Source organism: Penicillium hordei, assembly GCF_028827395.1.
Source record: "Penicillium hordei strain IBT 12815 chromosome Unknown utg000002l_segment0_segment0, whole genome shotgun sequence".
Lineage (NCBI taxonomy): Eukaryota > Fungi > Ascomycota > Eurotiomycetes > Eurotiales > Aspergillaceae > Penicillium > Penicillium hordei.
This window is the reverse complement of record NW_026623143.1, coordinates 276,383-297,750: the sequence shown is the minus strand read 5'-3', so window position 1 is coordinate 297,750 and position 21,368 is coordinate 276,383. Positions and strand designations below refer to the sequence as shown.

General features: G+C 47.5%; 9 protein-coding genes across 9 annotated transcripts; 4 read left to right on the top strand and 5 right to left on the bottom strand.

Moving 5' to 3' along the window:
• Positions 1-221: 221 nt before the first annotated feature.
• encD (Fe(2+)/2-oxoglutarate-dependent oxygenase encD) lies at positions 222-1,362 on the bottom strand (the record flags this gene model as incomplete). The annotated part of the gene is made up of 3 exons (XM_056894489.1): positions 222-560; positions 614-1,092; positions 1,137-1,362. 3 exons carry the CDS (start codon positions 1,360-1,362, stop codon positions 222-224), a joined length of 1,044 nt encoding a protein of 347 aa, XP_056754237.1.
• Positions 1,363-1,888: 526 nt separating this feature from the next.
• Positions 1,889-3,607, top strand: N7537_003430 (Major facilitator superfamily domain general substrate transporter; the record flags this gene model as incomplete). Its single annotated transcript, XM_056894488.1, has 6 exons — positions 1,889-2,008; positions 2,063-2,107; positions 2,164-2,329; positions 2,386-2,927; positions 2,974-3,365; positions 3,412-3,607. The coding sequence occupies 6 exons, from the start codon at positions 1,889-1,891 to the stop codon at positions 3,605-3,607; spliced, it is 1,461 nt and encodes a 486-aa protein (XP_056754236.1).
• Positions 3,608-4,319: 712 nt separating this feature from the next.
• N7537_003429 (uncharacterized protein) lies at positions 4,320-6,849 on the top strand (the record flags this gene model as incomplete). The annotated part of the gene is made up of 3 exons (XM_056894487.1): positions 4,320-4,479; positions 4,529-4,948; positions 4,997-6,849. The coding sequence occupies 3 exons, from the start codon at positions 4,320-4,322 to the stop codon at positions 6,847-6,849; spliced, it is 2,433 nt and encodes an 810-aa protein (XP_056754235.1).
• Positions 6,850-6,935: 86 nt separating this feature from the next.
• N7537_003428 (alkene reductase) lies at positions 6,936-8,202 on the bottom strand (the record flags this gene model as incomplete). Its single annotated transcript, XM_056894486.1, has 3 exons — positions 6,936-7,543; positions 7,591-7,921; positions 7,984-8,202. 3 exons carry the CDS (start codon positions 8,200-8,202, stop codon positions 6,936-6,938), a joined length of 1,158 nt encoding a protein of 385 aa, XP_056754234.1.
• Positions 8,203-8,872: 670 nt separating this feature from the next.
• N7537_003427 (Monooxygenase FAD-binding) lies at positions 8,873-11,980 on the bottom strand (the record flags this gene model as incomplete). Its single annotated transcript, XM_056894485.1, has 10 exons — positions 8,873-9,745; positions 9,800-10,110; positions 10,157-10,520; positions 10,571-10,745; positions 10,797-10,881; positions 11,036-11,174; positions 11,222-11,278; positions 11,337-11,697; positions 11,750-11,925; positions 11,972-11,980. 10 exons carry the CDS (start codon positions 11,978-11,980, stop codon positions 8,873-8,875), a joined length of 2,550 nt encoding a protein of 849 aa, XP_056754233.1.
• Positions 11,981-12,244: 264 nt separating this feature from the next.
• On the top strand, positions 12,245-13,808 carry N7537_003426 (uncharacterized protein; the record flags this gene model as incomplete). Its single annotated transcript, XM_056894484.1, has 5 exons — positions 12,245-12,950; positions 12,996-13,134; positions 13,184-13,330; positions 13,378-13,705; positions 13,752-13,808. The coding sequence occupies 5 exons, from the start codon at positions 12,245-12,247 to the stop codon at positions 13,806-13,808; spliced, it is 1,377 nt and encodes a 458-aa protein (XP_056754232.1).
• Positions 13,809-14,896: 1,088 nt separating this feature from the next.
• Positions 14,897-16,608, bottom strand: N7537_003425 (uncharacterized protein; the record flags this gene model as incomplete). Its single annotated transcript, XM_056894483.1, has 4 exons — positions 14,897-15,097; positions 15,147-15,255; positions 15,313-16,436; positions 16,489-16,608. 4 exons carry the CDS (start codon positions 16,606-16,608, stop codon positions 14,909-14,911), a joined length of 1,542 nt encoding a protein of 513 aa, XP_056754231.1. The 3' UTR covers positions 14,897-14,908.
• Positions 16,609-18,727: 2,119 nt separating this feature from the next.
• N7537_003424 (uncharacterized protein) lies at positions 18,728-19,814 on the top strand (the record flags this gene model as incomplete). Its single annotated transcript, XM_056894482.1, is given in 3 exon segments — positions 18,728-18,902; positions 18,919-19,340; positions 19,392-19,814. Coding segments are annotated over 3 exon segments (1,020 nt in total), but the record flags the coding sequence as incomplete, so codon positions are not given.
• Positions 19,815-20,248: 434 nt separating this feature from the next.
• On the bottom strand, positions 20,249-21,360 carry N7537_003423 (zinc-dependent alcohol dehydrogenase family protein; the record flags this gene model as incomplete). Its single annotated transcript, XM_056894481.1, has 2 exons — positions 20,249-20,775; positions 20,850-21,360. The coding sequence occupies 2 exons, from the start codon at positions 21,358-21,360 to the stop codon at positions 20,249-20,251; spliced, it is 1,038 nt and encodes a 345-aa protein (XP_056754229.1).
• Positions 21,361-21,368: the final 8 nt, after the last annotated feature.

Genomic DNA, 21,368 nt, shown 5'->3' with positions numbered 1-21,368 from the left:
TAACAGCTTAGAACGTACTTTGTGGCGTTACTGCACTTGGCAGTCTTCGACCGATTAAGCCAACGAATAAGGCATCATTATTCAGTTATTTCGTGCTACGTGGTGTGGACTATGCAAATACTGAATTGACCTTATTCTGTATTCATTCTGTACTTCCATTTTCTTCAGCACGGGGCATCAAATACGTAGAAGGATCTCAATGAATTTCAATATGAGTAACACTAAGCACCGACCGCAGCGACAGCCGGAATAACGTCAGCCTTCTTTGCATCCAAATCCTTCTTGAATGCCTCAGCGCGGCCGTAGCTCTCCTTGTAAGACGCCGTAACCATATCCTGCACAGTAATAGGACCGTATTTGGCAGGTTCACCCTCTGCACGACAGTTAGGCAAGCACTCGCAGATGTAATCCGGGTTTCCACTGAAGAAGAACGGAATCGAGTATCTCTCTCGGCCGGATTTGTTGATCACACGATGGGTGTTAGATTTATATTTGTCGTTCGCCATGCGCATGAAGAGGTTACCCAAATTCACCACATAGGCTCCGGGAACGGGTTTGACCTATCGATCTCTGTCAGAGTCAAGATTAAGAACGTATTTTGTTTGTAACTCACATCCAACCATTGTCCCGATGGAGCATCTAGTACTTGCAGCCCATCGACCTCGTCCTGCAGAAGGAGAGTGATGCATCCAAAGTCAGTATGTGCTCCAATTCCCCGGTTCAATTTCTCATCGGTATCCTGCGGCTGCGCCGGATAGTGTAGGTATCGCATTGTTGCGACAGCTCCGTCTGTGAGAGAATCAAAGAAGGTTGATTCAACACCCAATGTTTGAGCCAGGACTCCCAAAACATCCTTTGCAAGATCGAATGTAGCGTGGTAGTATTCCATAGTTGTTTCCTGGAATTCCTCCTTGTTGGGAACTGTAGGTGGCCATTGGTTGGGGCCACTGTTCAACTTCTTCTCCAAATAGTAAGGGTGGTCTTCGGGTATTTCCTCGCCAATGTACAAGCCCTCTTTCAGCTCGGGGCCGGTGCCCACTTCTAACATTTGCGATCGGAGGAGTTCGTAGCCTCTGTTGAATGTATTGAGGTCTATCCGGTTAGCAGAATTCGCGAGGATTAGGTAAGGATCTTACTCTTGTCAACTTTCAATTTCTCTTCCAGCGGGAGATCGAAGAAGCGCCTAGAGCAATCCATGACGCGGCGCTGCAAGTCCAGCGGGACGCGGTGGCCGGTGATCTGGAAAAAGCCGTTGTAATGGCAACATTTGCGAATCTCTTCGATCAACTTGGTTTTCGCATCGCTATCCTTTCCATAGAATGGAGAGAAATCCAAGATGGGCGGACCTGCGGGCAGAGACATTTTGGTGAACAAATTGATGAGCTGTGCTTGTGTTTGCTTGTATAGATCGCGTTGCCTTCAATATATTTCCTCGGAATTCAAAAAGAGTCACCCCAAGTCGTTTGACCCTCGCAGAGAAGTCCGACACCTCAACTCCAACTAATCCGGCTAATCCAGCTCGAGCTGGAGCTCTAGCATTTGCCATGAAGAATGGGGGTAGGGGCTTGGATGCACCAAGAATGGGGTCAACGGTTGATTAAGCTGCGATAAGGGCCCGTGGGCGTGCGGGGAAGATATGGGGATAACAAAGAACAAAAGTACAATTTATATCCTATCTGGGGCATATGGAGATATGGGATTGGTCATATTTGGACATGGCTTGTTGTACTGTTGTACTACGTCTGTGAACGTGAACATCAAGGGGTTGGAATGCTATATGAGGAGATGTTGCTCAGTATAAGAACCCGGTCAATTGACCTCCGCGCTATCTATTTGGAAATGAGCAGTTCAACAATCTATTATAATGTCTGAATTAAAGTCCGCCACAATGGCAAAGATTCTCGACGCTGAAGTAAACGTCGGCCAAAGCACTACGTATATAGACCCCGAGGCCGAGAGGTCCTATGTTAGGAAGATTGATTTCATTGTGCTTCCAACGCTATGCTTGGTGAGTTCTCAAACATGATAGACCAGGATATATAAAATATTTGTTAACTTCGAGGCTTGTTCTATCGCGCAGATGTACTTTTTTGACTGCATGGATCGGGTAAGTGCTTAGACAAAGGCATTATTTTTTTCGAATCGTGCTTACCATCATCCCAGAGCAATTTGGCAAATGCAAAGACAGATGGCCTTGAAAAGGACTTGAATCTGAAGGGAAATGACTATTCTCTATTGATCCTCCTGTTCTATATCCCCTTTGGGTTGTTCGATCTGCCATGGAATCTTTTGATAAAGAGATTTTCAGGAAGAATTATGCTGTCTATTAGTGAGATTCTTCAGCCCTTTCACGATACTCATGAGATTAGCTGACATATATGAAAGTGTCTATTGTGTGGGGAGTTCTAGCACTCTGTCAATGCGCCGCTAAAGATTTTGGTTCTCTGCTTGCAATTCGCATCATCTTGGGTGTTTTCGAAGCTGGTTTCTTTGCCGGAGCTACCTTCTACCTCACGTTGTTTTATACGCGTGGAGAAATGGGATTCCGCCTGGCTATTATGCAGTCATTTGCAGTTCTGGCGTCTGCCTTTAGTGGGCTTATCTCCTTTGGGGCATTCCAGATAAATGACCCGGCAGTCAAAGGATGGCAGTGGCTGTTTATTATTGAGGGTTCGATGACACTACTCACCGGAGCTGTAGCATTCTTTCTGCTTCCAGATGGGGCACAGAAAGCGTGGTTTTTGAGTGACAGAGAGAGGGCAGCAGCGACGGTACGTCTGCTTCGGGATACTTCGTCGGAGGTGGATACCCCATTTAATCTCAAGTCTGCCTTTGAATCGTGGAGCGACTGGAAATTCCCAGTGTGGTGTCTGATTACGTTCACATACCCTGTTGCCTATGCAACTGCAATGAATTTCTTCCCTTTGGTGAGCATCGAACCCCATATTGTCGAGGGTTGACTGACAATAGCAGATTGTTCAACGATTGGGGTACTCTGTCATTAAGACTAATCTCTGGACGGTGGCACCTAATCTCGTCGGAGCAGTATTCCTGCTATGCGTGGCGAAGTCATCCGACTATTTCCGCGAAAGAACGCTCCATATTGTCTTTTCTTTGGTAGTATCATTGGTCGGCATGATCATATTAATTGCGATTGACGTTCAGAGCAACAAGGGGGTAGCGTACTTTGCTTGTTTCCTAATGGCAGCAGGGTCATATATTCCATCGTGTCTCGTTCACGCATGGCACAACAATAACAACGTACACGAGAACTCGCGAGCTGCCAATACGGGCTTTTTTGTGGGACTGGGCAATTTCGCTGGAGTATTGAGCGCTGGGACATTCCGAACTCAATATGCACCAAAGTTAGAAACTCCGCTCTCCTGTGAAGAGCAATCACTAACTGAATAGATATCTACCAACTCTCATCGCAACTTGTTGTTGCAATGCCGTCTGCATCGTGCTTGTTCTCGGATTGGGATGCTGGATGCGTATGGAGAATCATCACCGAGACAGCAAACAGGGACTAAGACTGAGAGAGAATGAGACTGATACTAGTCATTTCAAGGAGGGCGAAAAGAGTGCAGAGTGGAGATACTTCCCTTAACATCTTCGTATCGTCTATAACATTGCAAACTATCCCTAGCTGAGAGAAATCCATGTTTTGACATAATTTTGTCATCCATTTATCCAGGCGTAGTTTGTCTATCTTGGGTTATATATATCGCAGTTCTTTGTGTGGTTTATACCTTTTAACGCGTGCGTATGTTGTACATATTATAGTGAGATGCCCGACATCTTTACACCCTTAACTTGTATTGTTATTCTCATTTCTGGCTGTACCTTTATAGCTAATTGTTACTTTTCTATTTCCAACCCCGTAAAAAAAAAAAGAAAAGAAAAGAAAGAAAAAAAAACCAGCAGATAAATCGGATTACGAAGTCTTGCATCATCAAGAACAGAGGCTGCAGGCGTGATCAATTACCGTTGTCTGATCTAGATTAATAGTTGATGCCATGAGCTCCATACTATAGCATCTTACGATGTCCCCTGGGATATTTGGAGAACACCCCCAACCTCCGCGGTGTCCCAGCCCTAGTGTCACATCCAAGGGCTCTAAGTGGCCGACACATCCATTGGCGCTAAATACTCTCGATAAGGCCTTTGCATATCTCATTAAAATCATACCAATCAGCCATTAGCGTGATGTAGTCCCCGCATTCTTATCAGTAGACATCGGGGTTTACTCCGAGGAAATTATTGGCAAAAAGCATTGAAGTAGGCAGCCAAACCTCGTTACGCACATTAGCACCTTAACCATGAAAAATCAGGAAAAACACCCCTGTCAGCACCCAGGTTGCACTAAAAGCTTCACGCGCGCAGAGCACCTGCGTCGCCATGCGCTCAACCACGAGCAGGCTCGAAATGGGTATACCTGCGAGCGTTGTTCTGTTCACTTTCAACGCTCAGATTTGCTAGGTAAGAAGAGCTCGGTTCGATGGTTAGTATGGGGCTGATATGTGTTCAGCACGACATATGGAGCGACACGAGAAACGAGATCTTGAAGCTGGAGGCCCTGGGCAGGGAACGTTGAAGACGAGAAAAAGAACGCGGAGAGCTGAGGATGGTTCTATTATTGTTCGTCCTTCGCAGCGACAGTTGAGAACTGCGGCTGCAACTCGATCCCCTATTTCAGCGAATAGTTCCAGTCAGGAACCAGAATTGCGAGAGGAGTACCTCCACGATGGTGTCCCCCTGTCACCACCCGGCTCAGGCACTGACCCAACTTCAATTTCTATGGATGATACAGATCCTTTCCTGGCTTCTTTAGTGCCAGCTGGGCCCTTTGAGCAATATGTTGAGCCGATGCCTGGACAGTTCGATGCAGCGGATGGGTCTTTTGGTGTCGAGCTGGACGGGATAGGGGATTATTTTGGAATGGACACTGGTATGCATGACTCCAAGTGATCGCTCATAATCTGTATACTAATTGCAGCAGCAACCGACTTCAACCTCCCATTTGCAGCAACTTCTAACTACAATTGGCTGTTCGATGTTTCCTCGCTCGATGATGCTTTCCATCAATTCAACCTCCCGCTTGGATTCGACACAGCGCCCATTTTGGGACAATTCGATTCGAATCCTGCAGAGGCGATGGAAAAATATGATGGTCCATCGGCCTTGCTCATAGCGTCAATCATGGACAGAAGCGAAGCATTTGGAGAAACCAACTCCCCCGCAGTACCCAGTCTCCCAGACCTGGACTGGATGTCTGGTGCGGCGACACTAGATCCCAACCCTCGAACAAATCTACCGATAATATCCAAAGAAGTGCGAAAGGAGATTCTAGCAATAGTGGCACACGCACATCCGACAAGTATCGATGGACACCCCATGGTCCTTGACTCGCCACTTCTGACACTCCCTGCGCTTCAGTCATACTGCGATATGTTCTTCGATCGGTTCAACACGACCTACCCACTGATCCACCAGCATACATTTGATCCAAGCAATGCACAACCAGTTTTCCTCGCATCGATCCTCTTTATGGGTGCGACATACGGCTCGCGTGAGGCCCATCAATTGGCCGTGGAGGTCCATGATGTCCTGCGAAGCCAGCTACTCTGCCACCCGGATTTCTCGCCACAAGCTGACCTGTGGGTTCTGCAGACCATGCTTTTGATAGACTGTTTTGGTAAGATGCGGGCTGGACCAAAGCAGCGCGAGCGCGCACAGCTGTTCCACTGCGTACTTATTAAAATGATCAGGCGTAGCAACTGCTGTGGTATACGCGACTTGTCGAATTTGAATCAGTCCGGGGATTTGGATCAACTCTGGCGACAGGCTATGGAGGAAGAACAGCGTAAGAGGGTGGCCATACATTGCTTTATGTGGGATACGCAGCACGCAGTGCTATTCTCCCAGTCGCTGTGTATGTCTGCCTTCGAGATCAGATCTTCATTACCGTGTGGTCCTGCAGTGTGGGATGCATCTTCTGCCCGAGAGTGGTCGCAACATGCCTTCTGCGAAGAGAATCGCCCCTTCCTTACTGTTCTGAAAGGATACATCACACCGGCGGCTGTTACGAGACCTCGAGATCTGAATGTCTTTGCCCGAATAGTCGTGCTACACGGATTAATGTCTGTATCTGCGGATCTGAGACGTCGCGATCAAACAACCCTGCGGTCAGAGACCCCAGAGCGTGTCGGAGCTTGGACACCGCGCATGGGTCGGTCCTATGATCTGTGGAAAGTCGACTTCGATGCCGATTGTCTTGCCATTAAACTCGCTCAAACTGCTAGTCCTCGGCAATTCACAGGGCTCAAAATCTCTGGTTATGCCCTTTATCATGCAGCGTACTTGGCGTTGAATGTCGAGGTTCTTGATTTGCAGATCGTTGCTGGTGCGTGCCAGATCCTGGGTCGTATAGTAACTGAGGCTGACCAGGCACGGTCGCTGCGGAATATTACGAGATGGCTTCAGGAGGAATCCGGACCATCCTGTACGACTGCGCGACAAGCCGCATCTTTACTCCAAGACGCCGTTTTGAGTCTTCATGACTGGGACCAGGCTGATTCCTTCCACTTCCCCTGGTGTTTGTATCTCTGCACGTTGGCCTGTTGGGTTTTCCATCGTGGGCCCAATCTCGCCTCTGATGAGAACAGGGTCAACACCGATCTTTCCTCATTGATCGTAATGCTAACCAATTGTCCCAGTTTACCGGAGCTAGCGGTGTTATCTGGAAAATACTGCCCCCGCCCTCTCGCAGCGGCTATGGCTAAACAACTAGCCACAGTACGATGGGCCGTTGTTCACGATGCTATGAAAGTTTTGATGAGATTGTCATGATATAGTTGTTCTATTTGATAGTCAATATGTAGTTTATCCAATCCGACATGTTGATCTGAACAAATGGGCACTATCTATGTCCATATCTATTTGGTATAGAAAGGATAATCGGTATAACCCTTCTCCGCAGGATCAGCACCATAGAATGTCGTGCGATCATAAGGAGTTAAAGGCAAACCATCCTTCAACCGACGTGGCAGATCAGGGTTTGAGATGAAATAACGACCAAACACGACAGCATCTGCTCCACCAGTCGCAACCTTAGAACCCGCATTTTCAGCGTTGAAGCTTCCAGCTGCCAGGAGAGAGATCCCTGACTTCTTCAGTGTCGGCCGGAACACGTCCAGTGACGGCTTATCCGAGGCCAGGGAGTCAATCTTCGCCGCTTCATCCAGGACCTCGTCGAAGCGAGGCTCGACCATATGCACGTATGCGGGTCGCGATTCCTCTGGCAACCCGGCAATCAGCGAACACAGCGTGAGCCAGTTGGCGTTGGGATTGGAATCCCGTGTATCCTGGAAATAATTGTAGGGCGACAGCCGGATGCCGACGCGGTCGGCTCCAATTTCGGCACTGACGGCTTGGAGGACTTCGAGGATGATGCGAGATCGCTTTTCGATGCTGCCACCGTATTCGTCGGTGCGGGTATTAACATTGTCGTGGAGGAATTGGTCAAGGAGATATCCATTGGCACCTGCTTTGTTAGTTATAGCACATGAATAAGACCGGAAGGGCTTTTACCGTGAACCTCGATGCCATCGAATCCGGCCTCGCGAGCTCGCTTCGCTGCACCAACGTATTCCTTTATTGTATCTTGGATTTCCTCGATAGTCATGGCACGGGGTGGTGAAGCAGCGTACTCAGACCCATCAAGTGCGTTTCCGCTAATTGGGATCTCACTGGCCCCAAGAACTTCCTTTCCTTCAATGAAGGAGGAAACAGTGGCGCGACCAACGTGCCACAATTGACAGTATATATAACCACCCTTAGCATGCACTGCATCGGTCACTTTCTTCCAGCCAGCGGTCTGCGAGGAAGTAAAGATACCAGGCACACCTGGGTATCCAGCAGCCTGACAATCGTTAGTTCCACAAACCAATCAAAACTAGTCAAACGGATGAAAATTCCACATACATGTCTGCTAATTGGAGTAGCTTCGGTCAACATAAACCCTCCCTCCGATGCTCGCTGCGAGTAGTATTCGACGTTAAGCTCATTGGGAACATAAACACCCTCAGACTCCTTGCCCGCTCTCATGCGTGTCAAGGGTGCCAAAACGACGCGGTGATTAAGAGTGAGAGCGCCCAGATGGACAGACTCGAACAAAGGATCGGTGATTGCGATTGAGCCCATTTTGCAAGGATATATTGATTTTGTGATTCGCTTAATTTGGCTTTGGATAGGACGATATATATAGTTCGAAGGGGTAATGGAATGCCATTTTTGGCGTTTACATTTTTTACTTTTCCACTGAAGGTGGGATCGTTGAGTTTCTCGAATAGTGGGATGAGGGTTGAGGGTGTGGTGATCGACAATCAAGGAAGCAGATTAACCCCCACTATGAGATGAGCTCCCCCATCCTCGAACATATGTCTCCACTTCCATTTTGGGATGCAGATCCTGTTGATTGTGAGAAATCTGGGGTTTATGCGATGGGATTGCTAATTTCTTTCTGTGAACTTGTCATTTTTGTAGTATCGATATCAACTATGGATATACAAGTAAATACCAGGCATTCAAAAGACGTTGTTCGAAATGTATATCTGCATGCTAAACAGTATATATATTAAGTACTACTACAGAAATATACGAATAGGAACAATGCGCTTGTTTGAACCATATTCTTTGAAGAAAAAAATCTCCAAAAAAACAGAAAAAAAAGTGGGATTTAAAAGAAAATATCATTAGCATCATCTTACAGATTGGATCCAAAGAAATAAAAACGTAGTTATTCAATCTGTAACTAATTTCATTTGTCTTATAATTTCTAAATACACATTCAACGAAGTACTTCCATCAGATATTACACCATGAAAGAGAAATAATCCTGCAACCATTGCCCGATGACACCTACTTGTTCGGCATCCCAAGTATCAATAGCTCCAATATATCCATCGGGCCTCACAACAGCAATTCCAATCTTCTCCTTGTTCAAATTGCCAAACCACTTCTCCGTAGAACTTGGTTCTCCAACATTGTCAACATACAAAGTCCACCGACTAGTCTGCAGTATCTCCGGTAGATCGGCAATCTCAAACTCGGACTGAGCAGCCTGCGTGACCAGTGCAAATGTAAAAGCATTGGAGACAGCCGTGTAACGCTGAGCTTGAATGAATCCATCTGAGGGGGAATTTCCCCTGGGATGCTTCGCATATGACTTATCTGCTGTCATGTTGACACCAGCAAGAATAGACTGCAATTGTTGACAGATATTATCAAGTGATGCCTGCGAGCGGGAAACATCCGGTACGAAAATATAAATTTTGAATTGACCCAAAAGAGGAATATCCAACTGAATATCGACCGGGTTGGCATCTATATAGCGGGTAACTTTAGCTGGGACTTGGAGCATTCCAGGTTGGAGACGAGATGTGGTGGCTGGAGCTTGTGTCAAGATTCCTGGAGCATATTCGGCTCCGAGACCGGATATGAATCGAATGTTCTCGTCGAAGTTCTTGGCTAGTTCTGCGTCGCCTGCCGCGAAGGCTTTGCAGTGCTCCACGTCGAAATTGATAAGGTCGTATGCTATCTTTTGTCTTTCTTCTTCGTAGGTCTGCAGTAAGGATGGTTTCGCCAGTCCTCGGGCTAGGAGGTTGAGCTTCCATGCGAGGTTGAAGCTATCGTGCATACTTGTGTTAGCACCTTGGGCTGCAAGAGCTGAGTGACAGTGGCCGGCCTGTATATCAGTTAATCTAGGGGCAAGGCTAATTCCAAATATAGTGCAACTTACATCGCCTGCAATAAATATCTGTGCTTCTGAGTCCATGAAGCGTTTCGCAACCCGTTGGCCCACAACATATGTTCCGAACCACTCGACTGTCTTCCACTCTAGTTTGAATGGATGCATTGCCTCTCTGGCACGGCTCATGACATATTCAGTGGTGGCTTTTGATTTTTCCACTCGCTCTCCATCGGTGGAACTCAACTCAACGTATAATCGAGTCATACCTTTTTCACGTGGAATCCACAAAATCGATCCAGCAGAATGAGACCGTAACGCGACTTTGCTCCATAGATCAGGGAAGTCGGTATCAATCACGCCTACATTATCAGCCAAAATCTCTCCCCAGATACGGGAAACACATACCATCCAGCACTCCCCATGCCGCGTTTGTTAATTCTCCCTCAAGCTCAGCATCCGGAATGAACGATCTGACTTTAGATCTAGCTCCATCGCACCCAACCAAGTAATCCGCTCTGATTTTGCAAGGAGTGTTTGTAGTAACATCCTCATATAAAATATCCAATTGTCTTGTTCCATGCACACGCGCACAAGATACGAACTTGCTATTGCGAGTGACGAACACCCCCCGCGCCTCCATATCATCGATCATGACCTCCTCGACCATCCCTTGGTGGGCTAGCAAGATGTATGGATCGGAGGCACCGACATGCTCGGGGTAGTGGGTTTTGCGACCAGTGCGTTTAAGGGACTCGTCGGCGGTTGATTCCTAGTATTTTTTTAGCCAGATCCAACGCCAGCAATTGATTTGAAACATACCCAGAAGGAAATATCGTAAACCCGAGCTCCATTCTTCATTAACGGGTCCGCCAGCCCAAGTTGTCTGAATGTCTCGATGGTCTTGGGTTGCATTCCATCCGCCTTGCCTGTGGATGTCTTGTCGGGACGATCATCCAGAATCACCACGGCGATTCCAAAGCGAACAAGATTACATCTTCGAAGCTGTTAATATCTCGTCAATTGCAGAAGACAAAGCTTGACATACGCTAACATCAACCCCGAGGGTCCCGCGCCCACCACCACAACAGTAGTGGTAGCATCGACAGGGCCAATTCTGTATCCTTCGTGGTCTGCGCTTGGTGACATTACTGAAATTGAATTTGTTGTTTGACTTGATAAAACTCTTGATTCTTTTCTATCATCTCTATTTATTGAATTGTTCAAATCGATGCGGGGGAAAACCCCCACTCTTCACAGGTGTTTATCACCATCGTGTCACCCCACCGTCCACAACAATGTCCGACCCGGTCATGTACGAACTCGCGTCACTTGCGAGGAATACACACGCTCCCATGATATCTTCTGGTTCAGCAATACGACCGTTCATGGCTTCGGACTTCCAGCCGTCGAGGAGATGGGGGAACTGGTCATTAGCGCATATCGGAGTACTTTGCTTGGGTGGGAGCTTACTGAAGCTGTCATCTCTGTCTTCACGAATCCCGGGGAGATGGAATTGACTCGAATACCCTGTCACGCTGAGTTAATAGCGTTCCTTAGAAGTCGGTTTGCGATGCGATGAACTCACATATTCGGCCACTTCTTTTGCGATCGCAGGACACATCGATCTGACCGCGCCTTTCGTGCCACAATAGGCGGAACACAGCTGGCTGCGCACAGCGATATGGCTTGCCATACTGGCCACTAAAATAATGCTGCCATGTTTTGTCTTGTTCGCAATCATCTGCTTAGCTGCGAGCTGGGCAGTGAAGTAAAGACCGAGTACGTTGATAGATAGTAGATCCTGATGATCCTTGTAGGTAAATTCGAGGAATGGGAGGTGGCGGTTAATGCCGGCGCATGGAACGCAGATATCAAGAGCATTATCAAAATCTTTTTGAAAGCTGGCGAAGCCTTCTTCCAATGATTCCTGAGATGAGACGTCGACCCTGCTGTTGTTAGTGACTGAACCCCCAAATGAATAATATTGAATACACCCACTTGTAATACGCACTTCGGACACCGCAGTCCTTCTCAATTGCATGGAATCCTTCCTCGGGTGGAACAACATCAAACACAGCTACATCAGCGCCAGCCTCGGCGAGCCCCCGCGCAAAGGCCAGCCCACAACCCCGAGCACCACCAGTTACTAGTGCCGTGCGCCCTTTCAAAGAAAACTTACTCGGTTAAGTCAGATCCTCAAGGACAGGTGGGAGCACTCACTCTCAACATATCGTAGTATAGCTGAATACCCGTTTTTCTGTGTAGTGAAGCCCTTTCCCCTCAGACATTCCGGCCTTTTAAGCTATCAGATAGCGGCATACCTAGACTAAGCTAACCCCCATCTTTGTCCATAGTTGGAATCGAGTCGAGTAAAGATGGAGGAACCATGTTCGATGTGCCTATCTATCATAAGTAGTCCTGTACCACATAATATTGGACAGTATTCAACAATCGAAACATCCCTCATCTTGGTTCCGTTACACACCCGTCACAATGGCCCCTCAAATCCGCATCAAAGAGCAAGACGTCCGCTTTTCGTCATGCCAACTAAAAGTGGTCATTGTCGGCGCAGGTCTTGCAGGACTTGGGTCCGCAATCAGTTGCGCGCTCGCTGGGCATGAAGTCCAGGTTCTCGAATCAACACGGGAAATCAAAGAGGTCGGCGCCGGCATCCAGGTTCTACCCAACAGCTCGCGTGTACTCCAGCATTGGGGTCTTGAAAAGGCTCTGACGCCACACATGACCGTTCCTCGAGTTTGCAACTTCCTTGGATGGAAGGGCAATCATATTTCGTCCTTGGACTTCCACGCATCGGAGAGGAACTACCCGGGAACTTGGTATCGCGACTTCCACCGCGCGGATTTGCAACAATGTCTGGTTAGGAGAGCCCTCGAGTTGGGGGTTAATATTACCTGCAATGCTCGTGTGGCAGATGTGACCGTGAGCGAAGATGGGACCACAGCTACTGCCAACGCGGTGGATGGGAGGCAATGGATTGGAGACCTTGTCATTGGGGCGGATGGAGTGTTTGGGAAATTAACGGAAGGATTGCTGGGTCGAGTCGACCCTCCGGTGAAGACTGGAGATCTCGCATACCGCTTGCTGTTGTCAACGGAGGAGATGCGGAAGGACCCTGATCTTGCAGAATTGGTGACAGATCCCCAGGTCAACTACTGGTTAGGTCCAGATGCTCACGCAGGTATGCCTTTCTCTTCATCCCATGGGTTCATTGCTAATCCTGTAGTGAACTATGTGCTTCGAGGCGGAGAGTTGTTCAACATGGTACTACTCGTTCCCGACGATATCCCAGAGGAATCTTTGGCATCGACTATTGAAGGAAATGTGGAAGAGATGTGTGCTTTTTTCAAAGACTGGGATCCTCGGTACATTGTATACTTCCCTTCAACCGCGAGTACATACTGACTACCACAGCATCCCCAAACTTTTGAAGCTTTGTGAGTCTGTTCAGAAATGGCGACTTTGTATCCGATTCGGAGACTTTGATTGGACTCACCCCTCCGGGGCATTTGTGATGCTAGGCGATGCAGTCCACGCTACACTGCCGTATTTGGCCTCTGGGTATGATTCTCTTCGGTGTTCAATTTCCCGTTCGCTAAGAGTTGTAGTGCTGGAATGTCCTTCGAGGATGGAGCAGTTCTAGGCGAATGTCTCTCCCGACTCCCAAACAGCCCCGGCATCTCCAAGACCTCAGCCGAGTTCCTGACTGCCAAGCAACAAGCCCTTGCTATCTTCCAGGAGTGTCGCAAACAGCGAACGAAGATGATTGTGGAGAGGGGAAATATCCAACAATACCTCTATCACCTCCATGACGGCGCGGAACAGCAAGAAAGAGATCGCAAGATGCAGATGATTCCCACGCCCGAGGGAGAAGCATTGGCTTGGCGAGACCCCGGCCTAGCACCTAAATTGCTGGGATATGATCACATCGCAGACGTACGTATCCCTTTCTCTGGCTCTGGAATTCACTGACTGTACTCAGGTTGATCGACGGTGGGGTAAATCAATAGGAACTAGCGTTATTGAGTCGAGACTATAGATATTTGCAATTACCCATTCTAATCACTGGAACCAGAATCGGCGACATCAACTTATAATTCCCAAAGTCCCCTTCATTTCTCACTTAAACACATAAAATTAGTCCTTGACCATCATGAGCAACCCTTGGTTGAGATTTACTGTATTTGGGGTCGTTTTGATCCGGGGTCAGCGTTCGGTGTGCTGACCCCGACTCCTCCATGCCAGAGAAGGGGCAAATAACCACAGCCGATATATACTATGTTTCTATATTAGTTTTTCAGATAAGTTCTCATATCACCGAATATCGGAGGTGGCATAAGGGTAGTGGAGTGCGAGGGTGTCCTTTTGAAACAATGCGCAGGCGGCCGTGGACAGTCCCAACGGAGGTACACAGGTTTCCTCGTAGGAGAGGGTATCCGGGATTGGCAATGCCATGTTCGCACACACCACCGTATAATTCTGAAATTAACCCTCGGAATTCTTGTTGACGGTGGGATCCATCGAGAGTGCGTCGCGCAGGGCGCGGTCACCGGGCTTGAAGAGTGTAACTCCCGAGCGAAATTCGACAACCTCGCCGGTAAGGTCGTTGCCGAGAACAAATGGGTATTTGATCCATGCGAACATCGTGTCTCCGACAAGCTATTTGGACCATTTTACCGGCTTCATAGCAGACGCACCATTCTTGATGACGAGTTCGTTGGTTGCAGGAGAATTGTAGGGGGCGGTTTTAACCTCGAGTGGTCGTACAGATTTGGCTATTAACCAGGCTGTTCGATTGGATGGCACAGTTTACGTGTCCGGAGTCTGGTGGAGCCACAGGTCGGTGCCGAATCCCGATCCAAACCACTGCCATCAGCTCGACTAGGAACGTCATAGTTGATCTACGCTTTTGTTCCTCGCGCACCATAAGTTGATATGACTCTTGGTCTTGATTCAGTATGTGAGTATAGCATAACACAGGTGTGACATGTATGGTCTGCCCTATGTCCACTCAAACCATATTATCCCATGAGGATAATATATATGCCTTAAGCGCTATGTACGGTCCTTTCCATGCTACACGGCGTGGTTCGGATATTTTGTTACCAGCATGGCCCGGTAGACGGGACTCTGGTAGACTCATACTGCCTGCAACTTCGACTTTCCGGCCTTTCTGCTAGACTCAAGGGCAGCAGACAAGCCAAACTGGGAAGCGATTCCATTGACACGATGAGTTGAGTTCAAATTCTTGACAACCAGAATTTGGAAACAAGTGGCGCTCCCTTGGCGAGAAGCGATGACTGACCAGGCTAGGAAGAGCTCCCAAATCTATTGAAGATTAGATAAAGATTGGATTCACATGTAGGAAGAATCTTACTCTGAACCATCTTTGGCCATATTTGGCCTTGATTGTATCGGTATTGCCGATCCAGTTACGGTACCATCTCCAAAGTGTTCCGGAATAGTGGACCCCGACGGTGTCAACACTATTTATATTCATGTTTAGTCCCGCCCAACAGTTTGAATGCGCGTGTAGGACTCACCCTTTTATTTCAAATCCAGCTCGCTCCAGGGACCTCACGTAATTCCAAAGAGGCGTAGAAGCGTCTGCGCCACGGAAGATGTATTTGTTCAAATACAACCCCCAGACGAAATCCTCATACTGCCATGCCTGCCGGAGACCAGACAGCTGCACATACATGGCACCGTCATCTTGCAGCATATCATAGCATTGGCGGAAGAAGCCGGTCAATTTCCGGATACCAACATGCTCACCCATCTCCAGCTGCGTGATCTTATCATACTTCATATGGGGAATGTCGCGGTAGTCCATGCAGAGGATACGGCTTTGGGCCTCCGGGATACCAGCCTTTCGGAGAGCGTCATTTCCCCAAGCGGTCTGGTGTCGTGCAATAGTGAGACCGGTCACATTTGCTCCGTAGTTGAGACTCGCGAACCTCGCCAATGTTCCCCATCCACAGCCGATATCCAGCATTGTTTCGCCTTTCTTGAGTGCGAGCTTCTCGCAAACAATCGCCATCTTGTTATCCTGCATTTCTTCCAGTGTTTCCTCTCGCTCTGTGTCGGATATGATACCGGAAGTATAGATCATGCGAGGACCGAGGAACCAGGCGTAGTGATCGTTGCCGCGGTCGTAGTTTGGACGGATCTGCTCTTCATCCTGGGACTTAGTATGAAACAACACATCCCTTGCGAAGGTCAGGAAAATGAATTTGAACAGGTCCCAGGTAAATCCGAAGTGTGCCCAATCGTGTCGATATTCCATAATGTCCAAACAATCTCCGTTAAAATCCACTGCGCCATTCAGGTACAATTCACAAAAGGTTTGCATAGGGACGCGTTTTCGTCCATGCCATTTCGCACGATCAGCCTCGTTTTTGAATGTCACATAGTGCTCTATGGGTCGACCCGGCAGTTTCACCTTGTCATTGATGCGAGGACTAGAGGTAGATTTCCAAGCCCAGAAACCAATGAGGACCGGCAAACCAGTAATGAGACCGAGGAATAGTGCCGTTTTCACGCCTCTGCCCAGTATGTAGGCTAGGAGAGCTGGAACCCCCGCGAGGGCGCTGATCAATACGCGATTAGAAAAGCTCTCATTGCCAGCACCTTCCGCCGGTAAAGGAGGATTGTGGATGGCAGGTGACTACGGACGTTAGCGATTGATTGGGCAAGGTTAGGATTATTGATAGACTGACATTTGTCAGTGGAATTCCACAGCTTTCACCTGTTCCGAAAGCCGAGGGCTTGGGTACCGGTGTCTGTATGAACTCAATGTCACTGTCAAGGGTGACATTGTTTGTTTCTTTATGAGCCATGCTAGGCACTTTGATACATCTGCTTTGCTGCAATTGATGAGAAACAATTGAAGTCAGTTGGAAAAGCTCAGAAACAATCCCCAAGGGGCTTGTTTCGTCATAGGAACCCGCCCCCTGTATAGAAACCTTGAACCCTGTCGCTTCCCGCGGGTTCCGAAGGCACCGGTCAAAATGGTGAAGACGATGGAGAATGCATATCCCGTACTGAAACAAGGGTGGTCCCCTTCGGGTCCCGCGGACTCCGATGATATATATAGCAACGCCAACCTCCTTAATTTGTACATTTGATTCCAACTCTTCTTGCAGGACCCATGGATTCAATACACGAAATTAACACACATGACTTTGAAAATAAGAACAACGGGCACACTGTTTTTCCTTCACTTTCACTGGCTGCTTGGGGTATGTCTACCGCTGGCCTCAATTTCTCTATGTGATGTAATTATTGTAATATTTTATATATTATTGAGCTGTAAACTTCTTTATCAACGACAACGACGAAACACTGACCTTGAATCAAAGGTCACACCACTAGCAGTTTTGGTACTATTAGCCCACCCGTGGACGTCTGTAGAAAAATTTCTACGACCTTATTATAGCTTAATGTTAATTGAAAAAGCACTTGTCACAGAGATCCGAAACTGAGTTTGTAGGTATTGTGTATAAGTTTACAGCTGAGCATCCTGAACATGTATCTAGACAGCTGAAAAGACCGGTGGAAGATGTTAAGGTGCCGACACAATCATGCTGTCACAAGCCTGGTGGAGATTGACTCCAGCGGACGCAGCATCATAAGTCATGATCATGACTTTCAAGTCCCTGGATCATTGAACTTGTTAATAAGCATTTTGATCCAGAGTAGATAAGCTGGCATGTAGAGTTTGAACACCAACAAGGAGGTTCGTCAAGCTCCATGAACCAAGCGGTGACAAAAGGACAATTCAACAATGAGAGGTTTTTGATGGCACCACTTGGTGCTATCCTAATGTTCTAGGATTTTCCAACTTGATTATTTGTAGAACTACATGGGGGAAAGGAGAAGTCAAAAAAATCACCTTCAGAAGTTGCTCGGATTTCTTCAACTTGGGGTGAGGAATGTCTTTACAGACACGGTAAAAGTGCTCTGATCGAGCCCCAGCTTTGCTCCATTCATCAGTTTGACCGGTCTTGGTATCGGAGCTTGCTTTCTCACAGTAATCATCAAATCCTGCCAACAAGGCTGAACACGTTGCCATTTCAAGATGGCGTAAATGACGTGTGCGGGCACCGCATCGTTGCCGATTGATTTTTTTTGCTCGCAGTTGTAATAGAGATTGTGACTTCTTTCCCTTCCCCTTCACCCTTGCTCGCATTCTGACCAGGACTGTATTCCTTCACGTAATCACTGCAAGGCACATATGTCATTAACAGGGCAAGGTCACAGGTTATGATAATCAATTTACATGGCAGAATGTAATGCCATGTTAAGGTGTATGTCTGCCTAAGGCGCCCACCCCATCAAGTCATTTAGGGGCGAGTATGACCAGTTCGGGTTTATAAATGAATTTCTCGATGCAAAAATATCACTGTGGACGGCATTCACAACCGAAACAGAATTCAGGGCACACCGAAAAGCCATTATATATCAGCCGAGTGTCGATTAGTGATGGATTGTTGGAGTAGGCTCCTCCGGTTTCTACTGCAATCCGAAATCTTCGAGAAACACGACTACGTCATCTACACAAAATAAGGTGCCAACGAAACTAATAGCAATAGCAAGTAAAGGATTAGTTCTGATACGGTAACGTATATCATGACATACATAATCTAGAACATGACGTAATATGCTATTGACTTGAAATAACTGCAGTTTTGACTCAAGCATCATATGTGCGTAATCTGCCCCGGCGTTTCGTTCATTGCAATTTCACAATCCCAAACTAATATCTTCTCCTTAACATCCCTAAGGTGTCTCTAACTACCATTAGAAGTATGGTAACAGAGCTTCACCCCGTTCTGGGGTTTCCAATGTCAACGCAAACTGTCTCCGTTTCCTTGATTGATTGGCACAACGTCTCCCTGCATCGCTCGAATTTCAAGTTCTCGCCATGAGCAATATAATATGCTAATGTTCTCCAGTGGTGCTCGCCTCGATCTTCCAGCAGAACAGTTCTTATCTCCAAATATAGATGGCCATGAGCGCCTTCGAATCCCTTCTTATTCCTTTCTAATAACCCACCCATCAAAAGGTCGGGTACTGTTTGATCTGTCTCTGCGGAAGGACTTTCAGAATCTCGCCCCAGTCATGACGAATCGTATAAACAATCCAAGTGTGGGGTGGAGAATGGAAGTGCCTCAGGACGTGCCCGACATACTGGTCGCGAATGGAATTGAACTACACGAAATCAAATCGATATTTTGGTCTCATCAACACTTTGATCATATTGGGGATCCATCCAAATTTCCCAGCAACACGGAGTTGGTTGTCGGGCCGGGATTCACGGAGGCATATACCTACCCCAGGGTATCCGGATAATCCGGAGTCACCGGTGAAATCGGCTGATTTGAAGGGGCGTCGTGTAAATGAACTTGATTTTGACAATTCTAAAGAGTCCATCTCCATTGGACGCTTCAAAGCTTTTGACTGGTTTGAAGACGGGAGCTTCTATTTATTGGATGTTCCGGGTCATTCCGCCGGTCTTATCTGTGGCTTTGCTCGTGTAAAGCCTGACTCTTTCATCTTAATGGGTGGGGTGAGTAGTGATTGATGTCTTTATTACAATAGCGGTGCTGACAGATATCAGGATTGTGCCCATCACCCCGGGGAATTTCGCCCGTCCAACATTGCCCCCGTTCCTAAAGATCTTATCCCATTGCATGTAGCAGTACATGCGAAACAGGCGTCCGTGTGCCCCGGGAGCATCACTGAAAAAATCAATAAAAAGAGCGATATCGAACGGTCACCAATCTACAAGGCCGCTGCAATGTTTACTCACGACATTGACAAATGCCAGTGGAGTATACAAGGCATTCAAGAACTCGATGCCTGTCAAAATGTGCTTGAGATCATAGCTCATGACGGTGGGATTTTGCCTGTACTCCAACAGGCAAATGGGAAAGAATCGTCCTTCCTTTTTCCAAAGGGGGAATTGACCGAATGGCAACATAACGAATTTAAGGAGGCTGTTAAGTGGGTTTTCTTGTCCGATCTAGCAATCCTTTTTTGACCACGACATGAAACCTCCGCATTCCTTTGGTGCTTTGCAACATCACCCGAGCGTGGATTACACATGAATTATCTTCCATGCACTGCATAGAATTAAATCGGAAAAGGCCTTCATACTATATTTTTTTCAATTGTTCTTTGTACTGTACTATTCAAATTCTCACCCGAGGGCATTTTTGTCAGGCATCAACAGATGGATCGCTTTACGAACAGATTCAGGTAATCCGCAGCAGAAAACATATAAATTGGTTCGCGGGCTGCAACTCGAACACGTCCCCGCCTTAGTAATTTTTTTTTTTTTTTTTTTTTCATTATTATTATTCCGCGCCTGATTCATGATTTGGCTAGGCCACTATACGCCTGCGTAGGGGATGATTCAGTGCATGGATTTATGGATTATGTTTTGGAAAAGAATGCTTGTCAGGAATGCCCAGCCTAAAAGTCGATGCAGATCTTTCCAATGTGCTGTCCACCTGTCATGAAGTCAAGAGCCTTAATAACCTCATCACGGCCGAATTTGAATACCTTCTCAACCGGAATCTGCAAGTTTTGCTTGCCGATGAAGCGAACAGCATTTTCTAGCATCTCCTTCGAGCCGACCATGATTCCACGCACAACGGCTCCCTTGCCCAAGGCAAGAAGGGCGACGTCGGGCATCTCGTCTTGGGATGCAAGAGACAAGAATCCGATACAGGAGATAATTCCACCGTACGCGATTGCTTCCAGTGATTGTTTTATTGTACCGGAGCCACCGTTCTCGAGAATGAAATCGACACCTTGGCCACCGGTGATCTTCTGGGCCTCAGCTGCCCAGTCGGGGGTCTTTTTGTAGTTGATAATGTGATCAACACCGTACTTCTGCTTCACATAGGCTAGCTTCTCATCAGAAGAGGATGTGATGATTGTGGTCGCACCAGCCGCTTTAGCCAACACTAGGCCAGTGATAGATACTCCTCCCGTGCCTATCAATTGAATATCAGCGCCGTTGTCTAAAGGGATAGATTAAGAAGTGTCGTATAGACATAGCATAGCATACCCTGGAAAAGAACAGTCTGGCCGGGCTTCAATGCCAAGTTTCCATACAGAGCATTCCAAGCAGTCACACCAGTACAGATAACACTAGCCCACTGGGCGTAGCTAAGAGTGGACGACTCAGGCACCTTCACCACACCCTGGGCCGGAATCGTGATGTACTCCCTTAGCACTCCATCTGTTGGGCCGCCTAGGCCGGTTTGCCAGGTCTTTATAGGTCCATACAGAGTGGCCGGATCGAAGGCAGCGACAACTTTGTCACCTTTCGCAAATTCGGTCACTCCTTCGCCAACTTCGACGATATCACCCGCAGCATCGGATCCCGGAACCACATTGTCCTTGACGGGAAATGGGTACTGGCTAGTGGCGATAGCAACGTCTCTGTAGTTAAGAGCAACGCTGCGGACTTTAATGAGGACTTCATGTTTTCCAACAGTGGGACGAGGCTCAACGAATGTTTGGATGTTTTTCCAAGAATCGCGAGTCGTGTGGCGAAGAACAGTGTGAGAAGACATTGTGATAT